At 50.3% G+C, this 19,848-nt stretch overlaps 1 protein-coding gene across 1 annotated transcript in view; it reads right to left on the bottom strand.

Annotated features, from left to right (window-relative positions):
- The window catches only part of DROSHA (drosha ribonuclease III), a 46,503-nt gene that overhangs the window by 15,422 nt on the left and 11,233 nt on the right, over nucleotides 1-19,848 (bottom strand). Inside the window, exons 8-19 of the mRNA XM_029053917.2 lie at nucleotides 18,837-18,917; nucleotides 17,765-17,851; nucleotides 16,951-17,037; nucleotides 15,228-15,299; nucleotides 13,791-13,872; nucleotides 11,992-12,066; nucleotides 8,977-9,146; nucleotides 7,173-7,297; nucleotides 3,461-3,560; nucleotides 2,163-2,270; nucleotides 1,660-1,767; nucleotides 493-631 (exon numbers count right to left, since the gene is read on the bottom strand). Of these exons, the coding sequence (XP_028909750.1) occupies nucleotides 493-631; nucleotides 1,660-1,767; nucleotides 2,163-2,270; nucleotides 3,461-3,560; nucleotides 7,173-7,297; nucleotides 8,977-9,146; nucleotides 11,992-12,066; nucleotides 13,791-13,872; nucleotides 15,228-15,299; nucleotides 16,951-17,037; nucleotides 17,765-17,851; nucleotides 18,837-18,917 (1,234 nt within the window). The remainder of the gene's footprint in view (nucleotides 1-492; nucleotides 632-1,659; nucleotides 1,768-2,162; nucleotides 2,271-3,460; nucleotides 3,561-7,172; nucleotides 7,298-8,976; nucleotides 9,147-11,991; nucleotides 12,067-13,790; nucleotides 13,873-15,227; nucleotides 15,300-16,950; nucleotides 17,038-17,764; nucleotides 17,852-18,836; nucleotides 18,918-19,848) is intronic.

The following is a 19,848-nucleotide window of genomic DNA, read 5'->3' on the forward strand; positions in this document are numbered from 1 at the left end:
GCTCAGCACACAGTAGGCACTCAGAAAATACCATGGATGGATTGATGACTTTCAATTTGCTTCAAAATACTTCTTCAAGTGGGGGGAGGTTTTGCTTCACACGGCTGCTTCGAGACACAAAGCGAGTAAGATGAGCAGTGGATGACTCTTAGGGAGCCAAAAGGAGGCCTCTAAAACCAACTTATCAATCATTCAGATTTAGTGAGAATCTTGTGCAGGCAGAACACTTTATCAAGTGCTTGGGAGAATTTCAGAGACGAAGCACAGACAACCCCGGCCCTCATGGAGACTATAGCCTAGCAGGAGAGACAAATACAAATTCTTAATAAAAAAAAGAAGGGTACGGAAAAAAACCGGCTACATACATATCAAGCAAGAACCCTCCATTGCCCTCATAAAACTTCCCAGAGTGCCAGCCAGGACGGCTCCTTCCGGCCAAGAACCCACTGCCTGCAGGATAAAAAGGAGCCCACCGCAAGAACTCAAACCCACCTTTTTTTCTCATGTGCATGTGATGGACTTTCCGGTCTCCGTACTTGGGCTGGCGGATCCCACAGTTGGACAAGGAGTTGCGGGCGTGGTCGGGATTCATCCCAAAATTCAGGTGGTGGCTTGGGTGGGTCATGGCGAGCTGAAGGAAGTACCCGCACAGGAAGTCACTTTTTGCAAACACAAAGCAGCATGTCTTACTTTCTTCCGCACGGCGAAAGTAGATCCCCGTGTGGCAGGTTCCTCCTAAAGACATGCGGCCGCTACGGGCAAGCTCCGGGCGGGTTTTATGTCATGGCCACCCCTGCCATCTTGGAGCAGCACGGCTGGCATAGGCTTGGAGGGGGGCTGTTCCTCCTCCTCCGTCTCCCGATCCCCAGCCCTACCCTGCTCCAATATGGCTCCTCTTCCAGTCCAGCCCAGCCCAGCCCGAGGAGCAGAAAGGACAGCAGACAATTGGACCATCAAGAATAAATACTCCCCCTTCCCCCGCCCATCACGGAGTTTTTGCTCACCCCACATTCTAATTCTCACATCTGGGAGGCAGTGAGACCCTAGTGGAGAGATCTTGGAACAGGGAGTCAGGAGACCCAGGTCCCAATCCACCGGTCTGCTCTGTGACCTTGGGCAAGGCACTTAACCACTTTGGGCCTGTTTTCCCCCCTCTGAAAAATGGGGGTAAGATACCCACTCTCTCTCCCTCGCAAAGCAGAAGCCCTGGGTGGGGCAGAGTCGGGCTGACATGTCTAATAACGATACTAATAATTGGGGTATTTGTTAAGCACTTACTCTATCCACTAAGCCATCCTGCTTTTCAAGCGCTTAGCACAGTGTTTGGTCTATACTGAGTGCTTAATAAACAGTATGATATTATTATTACTAATATTATTATTATTGTTCAGAATCCGGTGGGGCGGCGGGGAAGTCCTAACTTGCTGCCCGCCCTCATCAACTCCCCAGAGAGCTCGTCGTAGAGGAAGTGGAAGGAAGAAGGGCTCGGAATGACAGAGGAAGCTGTGGGGCAAGTAGGAGCAGCAGCAACCCCTGTGGCTTTCGCCACCCCTGCCCAGGGAATGGTCGGATCATACACACGCAGAGGCTGCCCCCACAACTGCAACAGTAGGAGGGAAGGAAGAAGGAGGGGGAGGGAGGGAAGGGAAAGGGTTTTACCTGCAGCAGACAGCGATCTTGAAAAATATATCCAATCAGTCGGTCCAGGTGCATGAGGCACTGATGGTAACGGATGTGGTGCGTCAGAACAGGCAACATCATCGCGTGCTGGGAAAGGAGAATCGCGCCTGTTTAGACCACACAGTGACCGAACTTGGAGAGCCAGAAAGCTTCCGGGATCAGGTCCTCGGCGGGATATGGTCTCGAGGCTGTGTCCAAGCTGAATTGTCGAAAATGGGCTACATTAAAAAAATACTTACCCCAAGTGGATCCTTTTCACCTGATGCTCCAAAAGGGGTAAGACTCCAAGCCCAACTGCAAGGGCCTGGAGTTCAGGGAAGACGAGAGTGTTTTGCCAGATGCATGTTCTCTAGTCTGTAAATTCCTTAAGAGCAGGGACTGTCTAGACATCCTCTTTTCTATTGTGCCTCTCAAGTGATTAGTACAGTGCTCTGCACACAGTAAGCGCTCTAAAAATTGAATCGATGCTCCTCCGTCCTCACCTGGCAGACGTCCGAGCGGATGCCCGTCTTCCAGAAACCCTGGCTGCTGAGTTCCACTGTCACTTCTCGCCTCATTGTATTCTTTTGTCGGATTTTCTGGAGAGCCTCCTGGAAGAGGGGGGAATTAAAATTAGTGATCCAGTCCGCTTGGGAAGCCCAATTAGATCAGGGCGCAGGAGTGAGCCTGGGTTTCAACACATCCCACCCTCCTCCTAGCCAGATCTTGACCGCAATCCCAGCCCCCTCCATCACCTGAGCACAATCCTCAGGTAACCTGGGGTTCTCAAGGCAACCCCAAACACTCCTTCCCTGGGTGCACCGGAATGTGTCTGTTTATTGTTATATTGTACTCTGCAAGCACTTAGTACAGTGCTCTATACACATCAAGAGCTCAATAAATACGACTGACTGATTGAAATGGGCTGAGAAGCTCTTTCCTCAAAACACAAGCCCAGGCCGATGGCCGAATCCTCTGAATAATGAAAAGAGCCGGGGAAATGTACTCTCTTAGCATGTGAGAAGCAGCATAGGCCCAGGCCTGAGAGTCAGAAGGAACCGGGTTTTAATCCCAGCTCTGCCATTTGTCTGCTGCGTGACCTTGAGCAGCTCACTTAAATTTTCTGTGCCTCAGTTCCCTCGTCTTTACAATGGGGATTAAGACTTTGAGCCCTATGTGGGACAGGGACTATGTCCAACCCGATTATCTTGCATCTACCCCAGTTCTTAGAACAGTGCCTGGCATACAATTATTATTACTATTATTAAAGTGGCCAGGGGAGCCACTGCCCCAGTAGTGTGCCGATCCCAGTGTTCCAACGTCCCGCACCCTCCGATACGGGCACACTGTTCATTTATCAATACTGCATCACGGTTGGCTGATCTACCAGGGTGCAATCTCACCAACCGCAAACAAAGGCAGAAAATCTCTCCCTGAAAGAACCCACCCATCCCCTACCCACTACCCCGGGGACAGCCTCCATAACATCCCGCTGGCTCAGATGTAGGAAGTGGCTGCCGGCTACCTCGGATCTCAAACACGACCTCCAGGCTCCGCTGGTGATATTCACACAACAAAAATCCCACCGCCAGATGGGCCAAAACCCACGTGGAATTCAACGACCGCTCCGAAAATTGGCACATACAATTACTCTCGGCCGTCCCGCAAGACCACGAATGGACAATTCTACATACAGCACTGGAGTAACTGAAATATTATGATTCTTGTTCTCTGCGTCTTTCTGAGCCACTCGTCGTAGCCAATCCCGCCTTGACCAGCCGGAACAAAACCCGGAACGAACCTCCCTCTGGGCGAGTTTCTGCTTGTCCGCTTGCTTGACTTTGGGACTGTTTGCCAAAAGATGGCGCAGTTTCACGTAGCTCTTCCACAGTTTCTGGTACCTGGAAGATAAGGCATAAACTTGGGAGCCGTGTCCGATCCATCATTCCAACAAGCGTTCTGACCGAGCACTTACTGTGAGAAAGGCAGTGTCCTAAGCCCTTGAGAAGGTACAACAGAATTAGTAGACACGATCCTTGCCTTCAAGAACTGTGTCCAACCTGACTAACTGGTATCCACCCCAGTGCTTAGAAGAGTGGTTGGCACATAGTAAGCACTTAACAAGTACCATAACAACAAGTCAAGGAGTTTTTCATTTAGCAGTGGAGGCAGGCTCTGAAATAACGTTACAGAGAGGTTGTGGGCAGGGTATGTGTCTGTTATATTGTACTCTCCAAAGCGCGTAAAGCAGTGCTCTGCACATAGTAAGCACTCAGTAAAGACAATCAACTGACTGACATTCAATGTAATAACTAACAGACTTGGCACAATAAACAAGGCAATAGAATAGTTAAATCTAGTAATATTAACTTCTATGTAAGAACTGGGATAGATTGATGGTCTAGGGTGTGGCCTAGACAGGGAGTTCTAGGGACAGTGGGGCTAGCCTAGTAGGTTCACCCTGGAACTGGACAACGGTGTCCATTTCTCCCCAGTTCTAAGAGGAAAAACTGGTATCCAATCAATCAATCAAAATTGAGCGCTTCCTGTGTGCAAAGCATTGTACTAAGCGTTTGGGAGTATACAACACGGCAATATAAAAGACACATTCCCTGCCCATAACAAGCATTAACCCTATTTGAAGCTTAGACCGGGGTTGTCCTAAAGGTAGCCACCGGCCAAGGGTAGCCGCTGTCAGTCCCGGGCAGGAGAACCAACTGAGAAGCAGCAATGTGGGGGGAGGGTGATGTAGGGACGACCGCTCTGTGCTTGCAGCTGGAAGGGGAGAGGGGAGCAGGCAGGCACGCTGAGATCGGCCCCGCGGACAGTCCCACTGGCCGGAAACTCCACAGAGCTACGAGGAGGAGGTTGGATGGATGGACAGGTGGAGGCGAATGGGAGCGGGAGGAGAGGGTGCTTGCTGTTGGGTTTCTCACCTGCTGCCATGAATGGTTAGCACCTCGGGGAGCATGAGAAAGAGTCTGTGTGTGTGCGTGTGTGCATGCGCACGCACATGTGTGCACCAGAGAAGGAGTTTGTTGCAGTGTTTGAATGAATGAGTCCCCCTCCCTGAACCTTGGACCACGTTTGGAGTTTGTGAAAGTCTGACCAAGAAAAGGCACATCAGATAAGCATCAGCTCGGAGGCATTTGGCCAAGACTTTCTCTACGCTGACCCCATTGCAAGGAGCAAGCTCTCGAACTTCAACAAGGGCAATGTGGAATTCAAGTTCCAGAGGTTCCCATCAGCCACTGTCAACTGGCTTCATCCACTCCATCCTAATCCTCCTCAACCAGGCAGCGGCCTTCCCCAACTGTCGGCTTCTCCCTTCTCTTGGAAGCATTATCCAACCTTGGATTCGCTGACACTATCCTTTCCTGGTTCTCCTCCTACCTCTCTGGCTGCTCATTCTCAGTCTCTTTCATGGGCCCCTCCTTTGCCTCCCACCCGCTATCTGTGGGAGTGCCTCAGAGCTCAGTGCCTCACAGGACCGCGGATTCAGGACGAAGGATAGGGTGTGTGCAGCAGGGAGGAGGCAAAACCTTCCTACTGAGAAAAAATCTACACCCACCGCCTTGCAGAACTCATTCGCTCCCATGGCTTCAACTACCACCTCTAGATATATCACCAAATTTACATACACAATCCTGATCCCTCTTCTTTGCAATCTGGCATTTCCTCCTGCCTTTGGGATATTTCTACTTGTATGTCCCACTGAAACCTCACACTTAACATGTCCAAAGAGAACTCCTTATCTTCCCACCCAAATCCTGTCCTCCCTCTGACTTTACCAACCCTACAGACAGCACCACCACCTTCCCTGTCTCACAGGCCGGAAATTTGACGTTATCGACTAATTTCTCTCATTCAACCCACCAAATCCTGTCAGTTCAGCCTTCAAAACGTCCCTAAAATCCACATTTTCTTCTCTAGCCAAACTGCTACCACATTAATTGAAGCACTCTTCCTATCCCACTTTGAGTACTGCATCAGCCTCCTTGCTGACCTCCCAGCCCTCTCTCCCTATTCCAGTCCACACTTTACTCTGCAGCCCGGATCATTTTGTACAAAACAGTTCAGTCCGTGTTTCCCCACTCCTCAAAAACTCCAGTGGTTGCCCGTCAAACAGAAACTCCTTATCATTGGCTTTAAAATACTTGATCACCTTGCCCCCTCCTACCTCACCTCACTGCTTTCCTACTACAACCCAGTCCGCACACTTCGCTTCTCTAATGCCAACCTACTTACTGTACCTCGATCTCATCTATCTCGCCGCGGCCTCTCGGCCACGCCCTACCTCTGGCCTGGAATACCCTCCCACTTCAGATCTGACAGAACAATCACTCACCCCATCTTCAAAAGCGTATTAAAAGCACATCTACTCCAAGAGAATGTCCACGACTAAGCCCTCCTATTTCCTCTTCTCCCACTCCCCACTGTGTTGTCCTTGCACTTAAAATTTGAACCCTCTATTCACCCCACCCCCAGCTCCACAGAACTTAAAGTACATATCCCTAATTTATTTATAGTAATGAATGTCTTCCCCTCTAGACTCTAACATCGCTATGCTGAATATCGATCAACTCTGTTATACTGAACCCTCCCTAATGCTTAGTGCACTACTCTTCACACAGTAAGTGCTCAATAAATACGACTGAGTGACTGTCTGTGGGGCTGCTGACGGAGATCTGCCCTCGCTCACCACAGTGGCGGCAGCAGCAGAACTCACACTGCCCTCACGGGACCTTAGATTTAGGATGATAGTTTGGATGAGTGCAGCAGAGAGGACAAAAACCTTCCTATTGAGAAGAAATCTGAGAGAAATAAGCCCAGTCCCAAGGCACTCAGGCTCATCACACCTCAAATGATGAGTCACTCTGACACAAGCAGCCTGGCCTACGGGAAAAAGCACGACACTGCTCCACTATTGCTTTTTTGGGTGTTTTTTTTAATGGCATTTGTCGAGCCACGTTCCAAGCGCTGGGGTAGATACAAGTTTATCGGGTTGGACACAGTCCCTGTCCCACATGGGGCTCACAGTCTAAACTGGACAGAGGAGGATTTAGTCCCCATTTTACAGATGAGGTAATAGACATAAAGTTAAGTGACTTGCCTGAGGTCACATAGCAAGAAATTGATAGAGCTGGGAATACAACTCAGAATAGAGCTCAGGCTTCGGAGTCAGAGAACCTGGGTTCTAATCCTGGCTCCGCCTCATGTCTGCTCTGTGACCTTGGGCCAGTCACTTCAGTTCTCTGTGCCAAAATGGAGACTCAATCCCAGTTTTCCCTCCTACTTAGGCTGGGAGCCCCGTGTAGGAACCAATTATCTTTTATCTACTCCAGTGCCAAGAACAGTGCTTGGCACATAGTAAGCACTTAAACACTACAATTACTATCATCACTGCACTCACGATCATTATTACTGTGTTACAAATGAGGTCACACCCCACACTGCTTAGAAAAGCCAAAAGCCTCCATGTCAACTTGAGCCTCATCCGATCGAGTACTTACTGAGGGTCCCCCGCGTAGCTCAGCTGGGCCGGCCGAATCCCGAAGTGGACGATGATGGGAAAAGTGATCACGTCCAGGTTGAACTGTTCACGGTCCAGTTGGTCGATGCGGACCGAGCTGGGCTTCTAGAAAGGAAAAAATCAAAGCCAGGGGTCACCTCCCTTTGACGTTTGGTTCCCTCTCATACCATGGAGGGAAGGAAAAGAGGCCGGTTGTTCTGAGCCAGCTGGGAGCGGCATTAGGCGACGGGCTTCCCCTCTTACCAACGATTGCTTCTGCCGTCGGTGCCGACCCACACCGGGTGGGGCTAGCGGCACCACGTGAACGGTGCCAGACCCGTCTCCTCCCACAGCCTCTGCGCCCACCTCAGTGTTTCCTCTGGAAATGAAGATGGGACGATGGGGCTCATCGATAAGCGATCGGCTCTCTCAGAACACTCAGAAAGGGCCTCGGCAGAGTCACGGGCTTTGCGACAACATCGGAAGGGAGATACGGATTTCCTTTCCCCTCTTCCAAGACCAGATGAATCCGTGGGTATTTATTAAGCACTTGCTACGTGCAGAGCACTATACTAAGTGCTTGGGGTGGCGCTCTGTGCCACGGTCATTCATCTATTCATTCGATCCTATTTATTAAGCGCTGTTTGCAGCACACTGTACTAAGCACTTGGGAGAGTACAACAATTAACAGACATATTCCCTGCCCACAAAGCGTTTACAGTCTAGAGCCTGGGGATGCCCATCTCACTGCCCCATCTCAGATGGGAGGTGAGTCACTGGGTTTCATCTTGAACGTCTCAAGTGCAGGGATTGTGTCAAATTCTCTTGCATCATACTCCCCCAAGCGCTTATTATAATGCTCTGTGCAGGTCAAGCACTCAATAAATACTGTCGATCGATTCCACGGTCTTTCAGACAGGAAAGTGGCCGCTGGACCTGCAAAACCTTTTCACCCATCTTTTGATGTAAGGCCTTGAGCAAAAGATACAAATTGAGCAAAAGAAACAAAAGATACAAAAACTGCTATCTTCAAGTACACCATATTCCAATTAATCAATGGTATTTATGCAACAGAATCAGCAGACACATTTCCTGCCCACAATGAGCTTACAGTCTAAAGGGGGAAACAGACATTAATCTAAGTAATTAGAAGATATAATTAAAAGATATATACATAAATGGACAGGTTTTAGAGGCAACCAAGCATTTGCCACAGCGGTTTATATTCGCTTTTCAAATTTTTATCTGTTGATGGCAGCAATGTCAATTATGCAACTGTGAGTCACCGAAAGTGACACGGTTCCGTTGATTTTTAATCAATGGTATGTACTGAGCACTTAGTGGGTGCAGAGCACTGTACTGAGCGCTTGGGACAGGGCAATACACTAGAGTTGGTAGATGAGATCCCTGCCCTCAAGGAGCTAGCATTGCTCTGTTTAATGAAAACTGGGTGACAGAATTAAGCTACTGTGTTTTTTATTGAAATGACAGTAAATGTTGCTTTTCAAAACGAGACAAGACATGGGAAAATAAATGTCACACAGAGCTCAGGGGTTAGGACGACGACAATGTTGATGATGGCAGCAGCTGACAGCTCTGTCCATCACTCGCTGCACCCCCACCCCCAAAAATGTGGAGGTTTGCCATATGAGATGGGGAGGGAAAGAGATGAAGGGACACGGAGGAGAATCGTCCAGAGGTACTCAAGCCCCAGCAAAAAGGGCAGGATTTCCTTTCAAAATATGAGTCACAGCTGTTCCTCTGCCACCCACCCCATCCAAGCAGGTCAGGGTAAGAGAGATTACCATGCCCGGGCTGGTGACTATCATCCCCTTACACTCCTCTGCATACTTCTGCCACTCCAGCTCTTCCCACTGCAGCATGTTGGCGATCTCCTCCTCAGGCACCAGAGCTTTGTTACACCGCAGCAAGTACAGTAGAATCTGATGCATCGAGAGAACCTCCTTGCCGCCATCTCGGAAAACCAAATGTCCCAAGGTCAAACAACATTGAAAAAGGGAAAGACCACAGAACACTCCAAGGTCTCAGAGGCCTGCCCTTCGCCGTGTGACATTCCCCACAGACCCACTTGCTCTAGCGATGAACAGTGTTTGGAAATGGGGGATGTCCTGAAATGGTAACTACCTGACCCAGGCTAACGAGAGCTAGCCCACCTATCCACCCTCTCTGCAAACGGCCCAGCCGTTTGCTCCTTCTGGGTTTCAGCCAAGGGGCCTAGCGTTCCTTCAATGACAGCACTTGGAAACTCTGCAGAAGAGCAAATTCGAGCCTTTTATTGGACAATTATGGATGTAGCCAAGAAGTTATGTTGCCTTATGGACCCATCTGTACAGTGAATGTGCTGCACCTGCCATGATGGAGAAGGCAGAATGGGTCTGGACTCAGACGGTCTTGCCGCCCTTATGGGAGTTGAACCCACGTGAAGAAGCCCAGACATGTGGAAGTCTGCCCCTCGAACACCCTGCACTCCGAAGGACCAGTGAGGGTAAGTACAGGGAGCTAACAGTGCCCCTCACCACCCCTGGCCTAATATGACACTGGACCTGTTCTGGGAGATTTAAAAAAAAAGACTCACTGGAGATAAAATTTCTCCTCGATATAGGAAAATATGAAAGGACACTTTTCTAGGCCCAGGACTGGATTCGCATCTGAAGCTCAAAACTCTCTCATATCACTTAATCTTTCTGCCAAATTTTCATGAAAAAATGGTTCAACCGAGTATGGAGGGGGTCGTCCAGCAAAATGGACAATGGTCTTCAGAGCACTGAGTAAGCTTGACCTTTCAATGAATTATGGGAAAACAACTCAAGGGTCAGGAGTCGCAAAAAATTATCTACTGCATCCTTACACTGCAGTAAGGAGTTGCAAACATTAGGCCTGATGACATAAAACACCACCTTTTTTTTGCCACATCCAAGGTAACCAAGACCGTAGGTCCCAAATTGGCCATTTCAATCATACACATTCATAGGTGAACCTCACTGTCATCAGTGCTACCTTCTTTGACTAAGAAGCAGTGTGACCCAGTGGAAAGGACACAGATCTGGAAGCTAGAGTACCTGGGTTCTACTCCAGGCTCTGCCAGCTTCCTGCTGTGTGACCTTGGGCAAGTCTCCAGGCCTCAGTTTCCTCCTCTGTAAAATGGGAGATTCAATGCTTGCTCTCCTTCCTACTTAGACTGTGAGGCCCATGTGGGACAGGGATTGTGTCTGGCTTGATTAACTTGTATCTACCCCAGTGCTTAGAATAGTGCTTGACACAAAGAAAGCACTTAACCAATACCATAATTGTTATATGAAGGGCAACTATATAGCTTCATAAGCTTAGGGACATTGTAATGATCAGAAATGAGTTTGGTGGCCAGTTCCTCGTCCTGCCTCCCCTCCCTTTCCCAGTCAGTGGCAGCTCTCACTTAGTCGAGCCCTCAGTCAGCCTCTGGGGTGAAGGAGGCCAGGTTGAAAAAGATTCTTCTCGACATCAAATCCCTTCTAAAATTTACATCTCCTCCAAGAAGCCTTTCCAACTAAGCCCTCATTTCCCCTACTCCCTTTTGCATCGCCCTTCAACTTGGATTTGCACCATTTGTTCACCCCACCCTGAGCCCCATGGCATTTATGTGCATAAACATAATTTATATGTCTGTTTACCCCTCTAGACTGTATGCTCATTGTAGGCAGCGAACACGTCTACCAGTCCTGCTATACTGTCCTCTCCCATGCGCTTAGTACAGTGCTCTGCATACAGTAAGCGCTCAATAAATACCACTCATTGATGAAAATGGGGCACACATCTAGTATACGGTTGGAACATCCACCATAAGAAGCAAGAGAGGCTGGTGAAGACAGACACAGCTGAACCAAAGAAAGTCTGTTAGCATTCCCAAAATCAGTGGTTTGTTTGGTGAGGCCAAAGGATTGTAAAGAAACTACAGTAGATATTCTGGAGCTCTCTAGAGCCCTGGTCCTTTAACTACCGCCACCCTCCGTATCTCTCCCTCTTCCATCTTTGACCCCTCTCTCCATCTTCCTTCCCCTCTTTTCCATCTCCTCCCCTTGCCCCTGCCCCCTCTCTTTCCATTCACCCCGCTCGTCCTCGCTTCATCCTGGAGTCCATCGATAATTCTCTACAATTCCTTAGGCCTCACAACAAGGTCACCAATCGATAGTAAGGTTCTAGCATTGGCTTCTGAGGCAGAGATTTTTACAATCTACAAACACACTGCTCCTGGGGATTTGGAAAAAGATTCAGGATCTTCATCAGGTTGAAGGAAAATAATCAGTTTCCAATGCAATTAAAAGATAATCTTATCAAACTGATGCATAAAACTAGACACCACCATCTGTCCCGTCCATCTCCATTTCATATCAGTGATGTTTCACATGGAAAGTAATGCTGTGCAAGTTCCTGCACATCGGCAATCATGTACCCTGAGGGAGAAGGAGCAACACAGAGCGGCCGCTGTCTCGGAGGAGCTAGACCAGAAAGCTAATAGCTCTGGAGCCCGGATATGGATCGGGTGACGCTCCCAGACTGTTCGGCCACAGCCCGTGTTCCCACTGTGCACTGGGGCCAGAACACCAAGTGGGAGGGGAGGAGGGAGAGCGGCAGGGGATGTCTGTCTGGAACAAACGGACGCGCGCATGGCACTGACAAGGCGAGGGGACCCTAAGGCCAGTCTCCCCCACTGGGTGTTTGTGAAGATGCGGCCACCTCATCTGAGAGGAAGAGAGCATGCTTGGGGCGGTGAGGGACCGGGGGTGTTGGGGTGGGAAGAGAGACGTAATTCCGCAGAGATTTACCTGGGAGAAATCGGACAAATCGTGGCATGAAGTGGAACCTTGGGCAGCTGGGAGGGCTGTTTTCAAATGCTGGGCCTGGAACGAAGACACCAGAGAAAAACAAAGAGTCAGAAATGGAAGGCGGGGAGCAAGGACTTAGGGCCTCTTCTACTGTCCTATTCAATAAGGCAACGGTAACCCACGCCCAACAATGATCGTGATGAGGGAGAGGGGGTAAGGGAACCCAGAAGGAGTGAGATCTCCCAGGTAAACCAAGACTACTCACAGCATTAAAGCAGGAATGAAAACGAAAAGCAGCAGCATTTGACAGCACGTCTACCAACTCTGCTGTACTGTACTCTCCCAAGTGCTTAGCATAGTGCTCCGCAGACAGTAAAAGCTCAATCGGTACTGGTGAATGATCGATCCATCAACAGTAACGTATCAAATGAGAAGCATGAAATCTTAACGTGACTCTCTAGGAATCACTGAGATGCTTTGCCTTCTAAAGATCCTTTATAGACCTGCTCCTGCTGGTTTTGTTTGGAAGCAGTGGTGGAGGTCGAGCTGAGCCGTTCCATCTTTTAAAAAGACCGGCGGAAACAAGGGCCAGCATATTTGCCACAAATATCCAGATGGCCAAGACAGGGCCCTGTATCTTAACAGCCTGTGTTTGCACACAAGAGCGACAAAAGTGCTCAAAGCTCGGATAGAATTCATTGATTCATTCGATCATATTTATTGAGCACTTACTGTGTGCAGCGCACTGTACTAAGCAGTTGGAAGAGTACAATATAACAACAAATGGACATATACCCTGCCCACAATGAGCTCACAGTCTGAAGAGATGGGGGACGCCATCTTCCCCACAGTCCAGGAAACTAAAGGTCATTCTCAGGTTGTCTTCCTCAGAACAGCACTACAAGGATAGGGATCGTGTCTACTAACTCTTGCACTCTCCCAGGGTTTAGCACAGTGGTCTGCAAGCAGTAGAGGCTCAATAAAAACTACTGATGGATTGATATCTGTACTTTGGCATTCAGTTCCGCCAGAATGTGGGTTTTCAGGGAAGGGATGTGGCCTAGAGGGAAGAGCACAGGACTGGGAGTCAGAAGGCCCAGGTTTTACTCCTACCTCTGCCCCGACCCGCTGAGAGGGACCTTGGGCAAGTCACTTCATGTGGCCGGGCCTCAGTTTCCCCATGTGTAAAATAGGCTTCAGAGCTCCTCTTTCCCTCCCTGTAAGATCGGGAGCCCCGTGTGGGAAAGGGATTATGTCCAATTTGATTTCCTCATAGCCCACCCAATCCTTTGCACATTTGGCGGAGGAACTAATGAGCAACACAGCTAGTGCGAATTACTCCAAATGTGATTTTCCTGATCAAATTTCCACAAAATAGTCACTCTTGCTAACAAGGAGTCTGTCCGTCTCCCCCGATTAGACTGTAAGCCCGTCAAACGGCAGGGAATGTCTCTATCTGTTGCCGACTTGTTCATCCCAAGCGCTTAGTACAGTGCTCTGCACATAGTAAGCGCTCAATAAATACTATTGAATGAATGAATGAATGAAGAGGCATTTAACTAGGGCACAGTGTGGATCGGTACAAGGAAAGCCTGAGATGTTAAAGACATAAAAAGAACTTGTTACTCTAACATGCCCTGCTAAGCCTTTGTTTAGAAGAGATGCTTCTGGGTATTTCCATATCCGGAAGCAATTTTGTCACAGTTCATCTTTTTCAATCAATTTCCATTCCACACCCCCACAGACCCACAACCACCTGACTCTTGGCAAAGCACTTTCCTTTCACACCACTGGGTTACCTATGAGATTCCAGTCATAGAGTTCCAAAATATCTCGGAAGAGATACAATGAGAAGAGCTCCAATCCTTTAACACAAAAGTTCTGAAAAACAAAGCCGGGAAGAAGGCATTAAAGATCCTAATCACAATCTCTACTTTGAAGCGGTGAAGTTTCGGGGTTATCACAACTGGTTTTTAAAAGCACACTCAAGTTGCATTGCAAATAAGGTTTTAACTTTTATAAGGCCACCAGGCCAGATCCAAATGAAGGTTTCATTATTCAAAAAATAAAGATTCATACCCAGACAAAAGCAAAATGCTCAAAAAAGACCTAAAACAACCTCAAATCCCAGATCTCCTACTCCAGCAGGCTGAGCCAATGACAATAAATCACTAGAAGGAAAAAAGACGACTCTTAGAATCCTCTCATATCTCTTGAGAACACATCTGTCATCCACAGTGACATCATGGTATCTGAGAGGGGCTCTTACACTGCAAATTTGGCTATTTCAGGTCTGTCTCCCTTAGACTTTTAGCTCCTTGTAGGAACGGATCGTACTGATCAACTCTTATACTGAACTTTCCCAAATGCTTAGCACAGTGCTGTGTACACAGTAAGTGCCCAGTAAATACCACTGATTGTTTTCACCACTAGCCAGTAGGGCCCTGAGGGCAGGGATCTAGATGTCTTCTGACTCCAGTGTACCCTCCCAAGCTCTTAGTATGGCCTGTCCTGCACACAGGAGGAGTCTGACAATACTACTGGTAGGGTGGGTTGATGGATTAGGGGAAGGGAGGACAGAGAGCACTCACTCGGAATTAATTCTTTCCCTGGAAGACAGAGGTTGTTGCAGTGCAACACAAGTCTCGCACCCACTCCCCAGGGCCCACTTTCCAGGACAGAGCCTGAAGCTCAGGACATCAGCCTCAGCCCCACCGCACCGTTCTGTTCACCACTGGGCGGGCGACCAGGTTGAGGACAACAGTGACTCCGTGTTCAAGTAAAATGAATGAATTACACGGAGTGTCCATTTATCTTGTTTCGGAGCACACGTTGAGATAAATCTACTGCTCAGTAATTGCAGTCAAAGACAATTAGGGAAAACTACGGAAATAGGAAGAAATTATGTTTTCATCTTGACTCTCCATGGAAACTCAATGTCAGCACACGAGATGTCTCATTTCCCCGTCCCAGATGAGTGGAAAAACGTAGAAAATTGCCCTGAAGTGGCTAGCCCCAGTTACGTTCAGTGGACTGCAGTAAACAGCCACATTTTTCTCCACTATCCGGAACTCCCGCTTTGGGGCTGGAGGCGCAGGAAGGTCGGAGAGAAGGCCAGAGTGTAATCTGGACCCAGGCAGACACCGCAGTGCCTGAGGGAGGACAACGGTTGAAGCAGGAGGGCAGAGAGACGCACAGCCACCGCCGGCTGATTCCCTCTCCAGTTCCCGCCTTACCTCGGGCGCCATCTCTTCGATGAAGTGGATGGTGTAGTCGATGTTGAAGCGAATGACCTTGCACAGGGGGATCTACAACGACGACAGGGGGGAAAGGTCAGCTCTAAAATGGCAGACCCCATGATTTCCACTCCCATCCCACCTTCTCTGCCATCGTACCCGGCCACCAAGAATGCAGCCGACCAACCAGGGCAGTCAAAAGCTCACCGACAGCCATGCAGATGTACATGCCATCAGGCCCCGCTAGAACTCATCCGTGAGCCCCTTAGACGAGAAGACATCCACTTTTCTCATTGCCACCGGCAGGCAGCTGGTACAAAGTGTGGCTCCCAAGTAGGCTCCGTGCCAAAAGGACTTGAACCCCAGATCTGGATTCTAACTGGCAGCACTAAAGGGTCCAGTTTTCCAGTGGTTTTCACAGAGGAAGAGACAGGTGGAAGACGACAGAACAGTCTTATACTGCCACCTCCAGGAGGCGGTTCGTTCAGGAAAGTGATATTCATTCACTAGAGGATTCCCAACCAGGCCTTTCCATTAAAAAGGGTTGACTTTCCACATGAATTTTGCAGAAAAAGCAAGTAAGTTATCCACCAACAGAAGAAGGGAGTCTAACTTCTCCCAGAATTGGCTTCGGGGGAACTAGGACTTTCTGTGATCCCATTCCAGAGCCACTTCTGGTTATCTGTAAGTAACTGACAAACGCCAGGCCGGGACCTGCATCCTCACTGCTTCCTCTCTTTCTACCCTAGACCGCCGGGCACAGCCACCGGGAACCCCTAACGCCTTTCCACCTCATCGCCGGGATGCTCACTCCCAACTTACTCTGTGCGTAAGGGGCCTGGGGGATTTCATCACACTCTCCTCCTCCTCCAGGGAGGGTGAGGAAGAGCTACCTCCAGAGCCCTCGGTCTGGCCCAAAGAGGCTACCACCCAGGAGGCCCAGCTCCCACAACTCCCATCATCCTCTCCTCCTCCAGCTGGAGCAACTGCCAGACCCCTCAGCTAGTCACCTTGGGTCCAACCTAAACAGCCTGTCACACAAGAAGCCCCCATCCCCAACACTGTCATCATCCTCTCCTCCAGGTGGGAGAGTGAGAAACACTGACAACCAGAACCCTCAGCTAGTAACCTCATGCCCAACCCAAGGAGTCTGCCACACCGCAGGTCCTTGCCTCCAGAACTCCCATCATCCTTTCCTTCTCCACCTGGAAGAGGTGATGAGGAACAGCGACAGCCTCAGTTAGTCACCTGAACCCCCTGGAGCCTGCCACAGAGGAAGACTCTGGCCTTGGGACTCCCATCATCCCCTCCTTTTCTTCCCCGGAGACAGGAGGAGTAGGAGCGGTGTAGTATTTATTTACAATAATAAATTGTGTGCCATTTGTTAAACACTTACTATGAGTCAAGCATTGTACGAAACACTGGGGTAGACATAAGATAACCAGGTTGGGCAGAGTCCCCGTCACTCATCGGGCTCACCGTTTAAGCGTGAGGCCATCTCAACTTCCAAAAGGTCAGGAAAGCTGTGACCGCCAGACTGAGGAGTCGTGAGGGGCTTGAAATCCTGCTCCTTCAGCCACGATCCCTATCCCTATTGATGTATTTATCACTGCCTTTGTGCTCCATATTGTTCTTTGCTTTCACTGTTTCAGTCAACCCAGGGCCAGCATCTGACTCCCACCTATTCGTGTGTTCCCCGGCACTCAGTGAGTCCTGGACTTACATTGGTCAGGGGTGCGTGAGCAAACATAGAAAAGCCCTCAAAGATGTATTCGTGGTCGTCGTATTCTATCACGGTCGGTCTGTCCGTCTAAGCGACAAAGAACACACACCAAACAAATGAGCGCACAGTTAAATGCTTTAGCTGGGCAATGAACTGAAATACACTCTCAGCTATTTCCTCCTAAATGGTCAATTAGGTCCACAGCAAGCACCCTCCCCCAACGTCTTCTCCCTCTCCGACCTTCCGCCTCCAGTTCATGGCCCGACCCCAGGAGACAGACGCCATATAGTCTCTTTCCTCTGTGCTCGCCCGTGGATCCACGGGACAGCCGCTCACTTTCCTAGACTACGGCTGACAACTTTGCACTGTGGACACAGGGGCAACACCAGGGCAGGGAATTTTTTCGGGGGGGGAAAGCAAGGCCACCCTTTGGGGTCTTTCCGACCCCACTTGGAAACTCTCAGGTCATGTCAGAGAGTTGGGCTAAGGAAGACCGGAAGTCCAGCGCAGCAGCAGAGGAAGTCAACATGCCCCCGCCCTCTGTCTCGCCCCCGCGGACTGGATCCCATTATGGAAAACTCCAGCCCAAACCCTACTGAGATCAGCTACCTCTCCCCTTTGGTCAGAGGCCAACTCAGTGCCCACAGTCCCTCCCTCTCAAAGCATCGCGCTCGGCCCAGGACTTCTCTATCCCCACCTCTCCGGGGGCAGGAAGTGCCCGGGGCACCTGACTCTCCTTCAGCTCCACGGGGACCCCCGGGACTCCCTGTCTCTCCAGCGGATAGAATTCTCCGGACCGCTGGCTTGGACTCACCAGGAAGTTTGTGGGCGGCGAGACGGTGATCCGATAGTGGTACAGCCTTCCCGCGTTGTTGGTCACAGGGCGGCAGGGCTTGATGGGCTGGCAGGACGCAAGATAGAGGGCGGGAACGAAGTACATCCCATTACTACTGTCACCCCCGGCACCAGGAGAGTTAGGAGGCTTTGGGATTCTTTGGGGCTCGGTGGTGGGGTGGGTGGAGGAAAGCAAAAAACGATGGACTTCGCTCTGACTTTCAGCTAGAATGCTGAGCCTCCTGGGAGCTCAGAACAGGAGAGGGAGGTCGGCAGCACTGGCAAGCTTGAACCCAGGTGCTCGGGGAACGGTGGCTTGTCAGTCTGTGTGAGTGACCAGTTAATCAGTAGGTCAACAGTGTTTATCAGGTGTCTACTGCGTGCAGAGCGCCAAACTGGGCAGAGTACAGCACAGCTGAGGCAAAGCCCCTGCTCTCGGGAGGCTTGACAAGAAGGTGGCACCTGCTACCTGTGCGTGTGATGGAGTCTGCCATCGGGGCAGAGAGGTGACGAGAGACAACACCAAGAGAAAAATGAAAAGGAAAAAGCAGAAAGACTGAGAGGCCCGGACAGTCGTGCCTGAAAACCCCACTTGGGGGTAAGGGAGGAAGAAGAGAAGGAGGAAAAGGAGGAGCGGGAGACAGTATGGCAGGGATGCATATCTCTCTTGATCCATTTAGGCTTGGCAGGAGAGAAATTCTCAGTGCCTGGGAGGTGAAGGACCAGAGTCTAGAATTTCCCCGGTGAATTTATCAAGATGACCAGAAGTGTCAGGCTAAATCTAAAATCGATTTTTCAACTATCTGCAACTCTAAGCTCCTTTGTGGGTAGGGAACGTTATCTACCATCTCTGTTGTACTTTTCCCAAGTGGTCAGTCCGGTGCTCTGCACACGGTAAGCGCTCATTAAATACCACCGAGTGATCCATCGACTGACTGCCACCTTTCCGCCAGGGTGGCTGTGGTGGAGAGGGTGGGGGGTGAGATGCGGGCGCAGCTTGCCTCAGACCAGGGACACGGGGACGACCAGGTGGAGCCAAGGCCCCTGCCTACCTCTTCCCCGGGGTAAATGCTATGCCTGATGCCCGTGCGCCTGGCTTTGGCGCTGCACTTGCAGAGCGGCCCGTCGTTCATCTGCCGGGGAGAGAACGGGATCCAGGCGTCATCGCAGGGCAGGAGAAGGACCCCGGGCCCACCGCCCCTAGGATCGCCGGGGTCGTCGAGTTCTGACCGCAGCCCCCGTGACTCCTCAGACCTCCCCATGGGAGGCTGGCCAGGCAGCGCCACCGCGGAGCCACCCGCTCCTAACTGAACGCCACTGCGGCCGCCAATTCCGCGCAGGCAGCAGCTGTTACCCTGCTCCCACTGGGACAATCTCCATAGCCCCTCACCCCACCACCTTTATCCAGGGATCGTGAGCCCCTCGGGGGACAGGGACCCTGGCTTATTATTATGTATATAATAATAATAATCATTGGGGTATTTGTTAAGCGCTTACTCTGTACTTACTAAGCACTGGGTGGATACAAGCAAATCAGGTTGGACTCAGTCCCTATGCCACGTGGGGCTCACGGTCTCACTCCCCATTTTACAGATGAGGTAACAGAGGCCCGGAGAAGTTAAGTGACTTGCCCGAGGCCACAGCAGACAAGTGACAGAGCTGGGACTACAACCCATGGACTTCCAACTCCCGGCCTCATGCTCTATCCACTACCCCACGCTGCTTCCCCAGCACCTGTGTACTTGAGTGCTGCGCGCAATGCTCCGCACACACTGATACTATGACCACTATAATTACTGTGACCAGCCTGTAAGCTTGTTGTCGGTAGGGAATGTGTCTATACAGTACAGTGCTCTACACCCAGTAAGCGCTCGGTAAATACGACTGACGACTTCTACTACTTGCTGTACCGGTGCTCTCGGCTCTTACGATAAAGCAAGCTCTGAATGGAAGCGCCCTACGGCGAATGGGTAAAATTCAGTTCAGACCCCAATCTACGTGACGCCTCGGCAGTTACCCACCTCCCGCCCCCAACGAGAAGGAGCTCCAGCCCCCCCCCCCCCC

This window comes from Ornithorhynchus anatinus, chromosome X3 (assembly GCF_004115215.2).
Source record: "Ornithorhynchus anatinus isolate Pmale09 chromosome X3, mOrnAna1.pri.v4, whole genome shotgun sequence".
NCBI lineage: Eukaryota > Metazoa > Chordata > Mammalia > Monotremata > Ornithorhynchidae > Ornithorhynchus > Ornithorhynchus anatinus.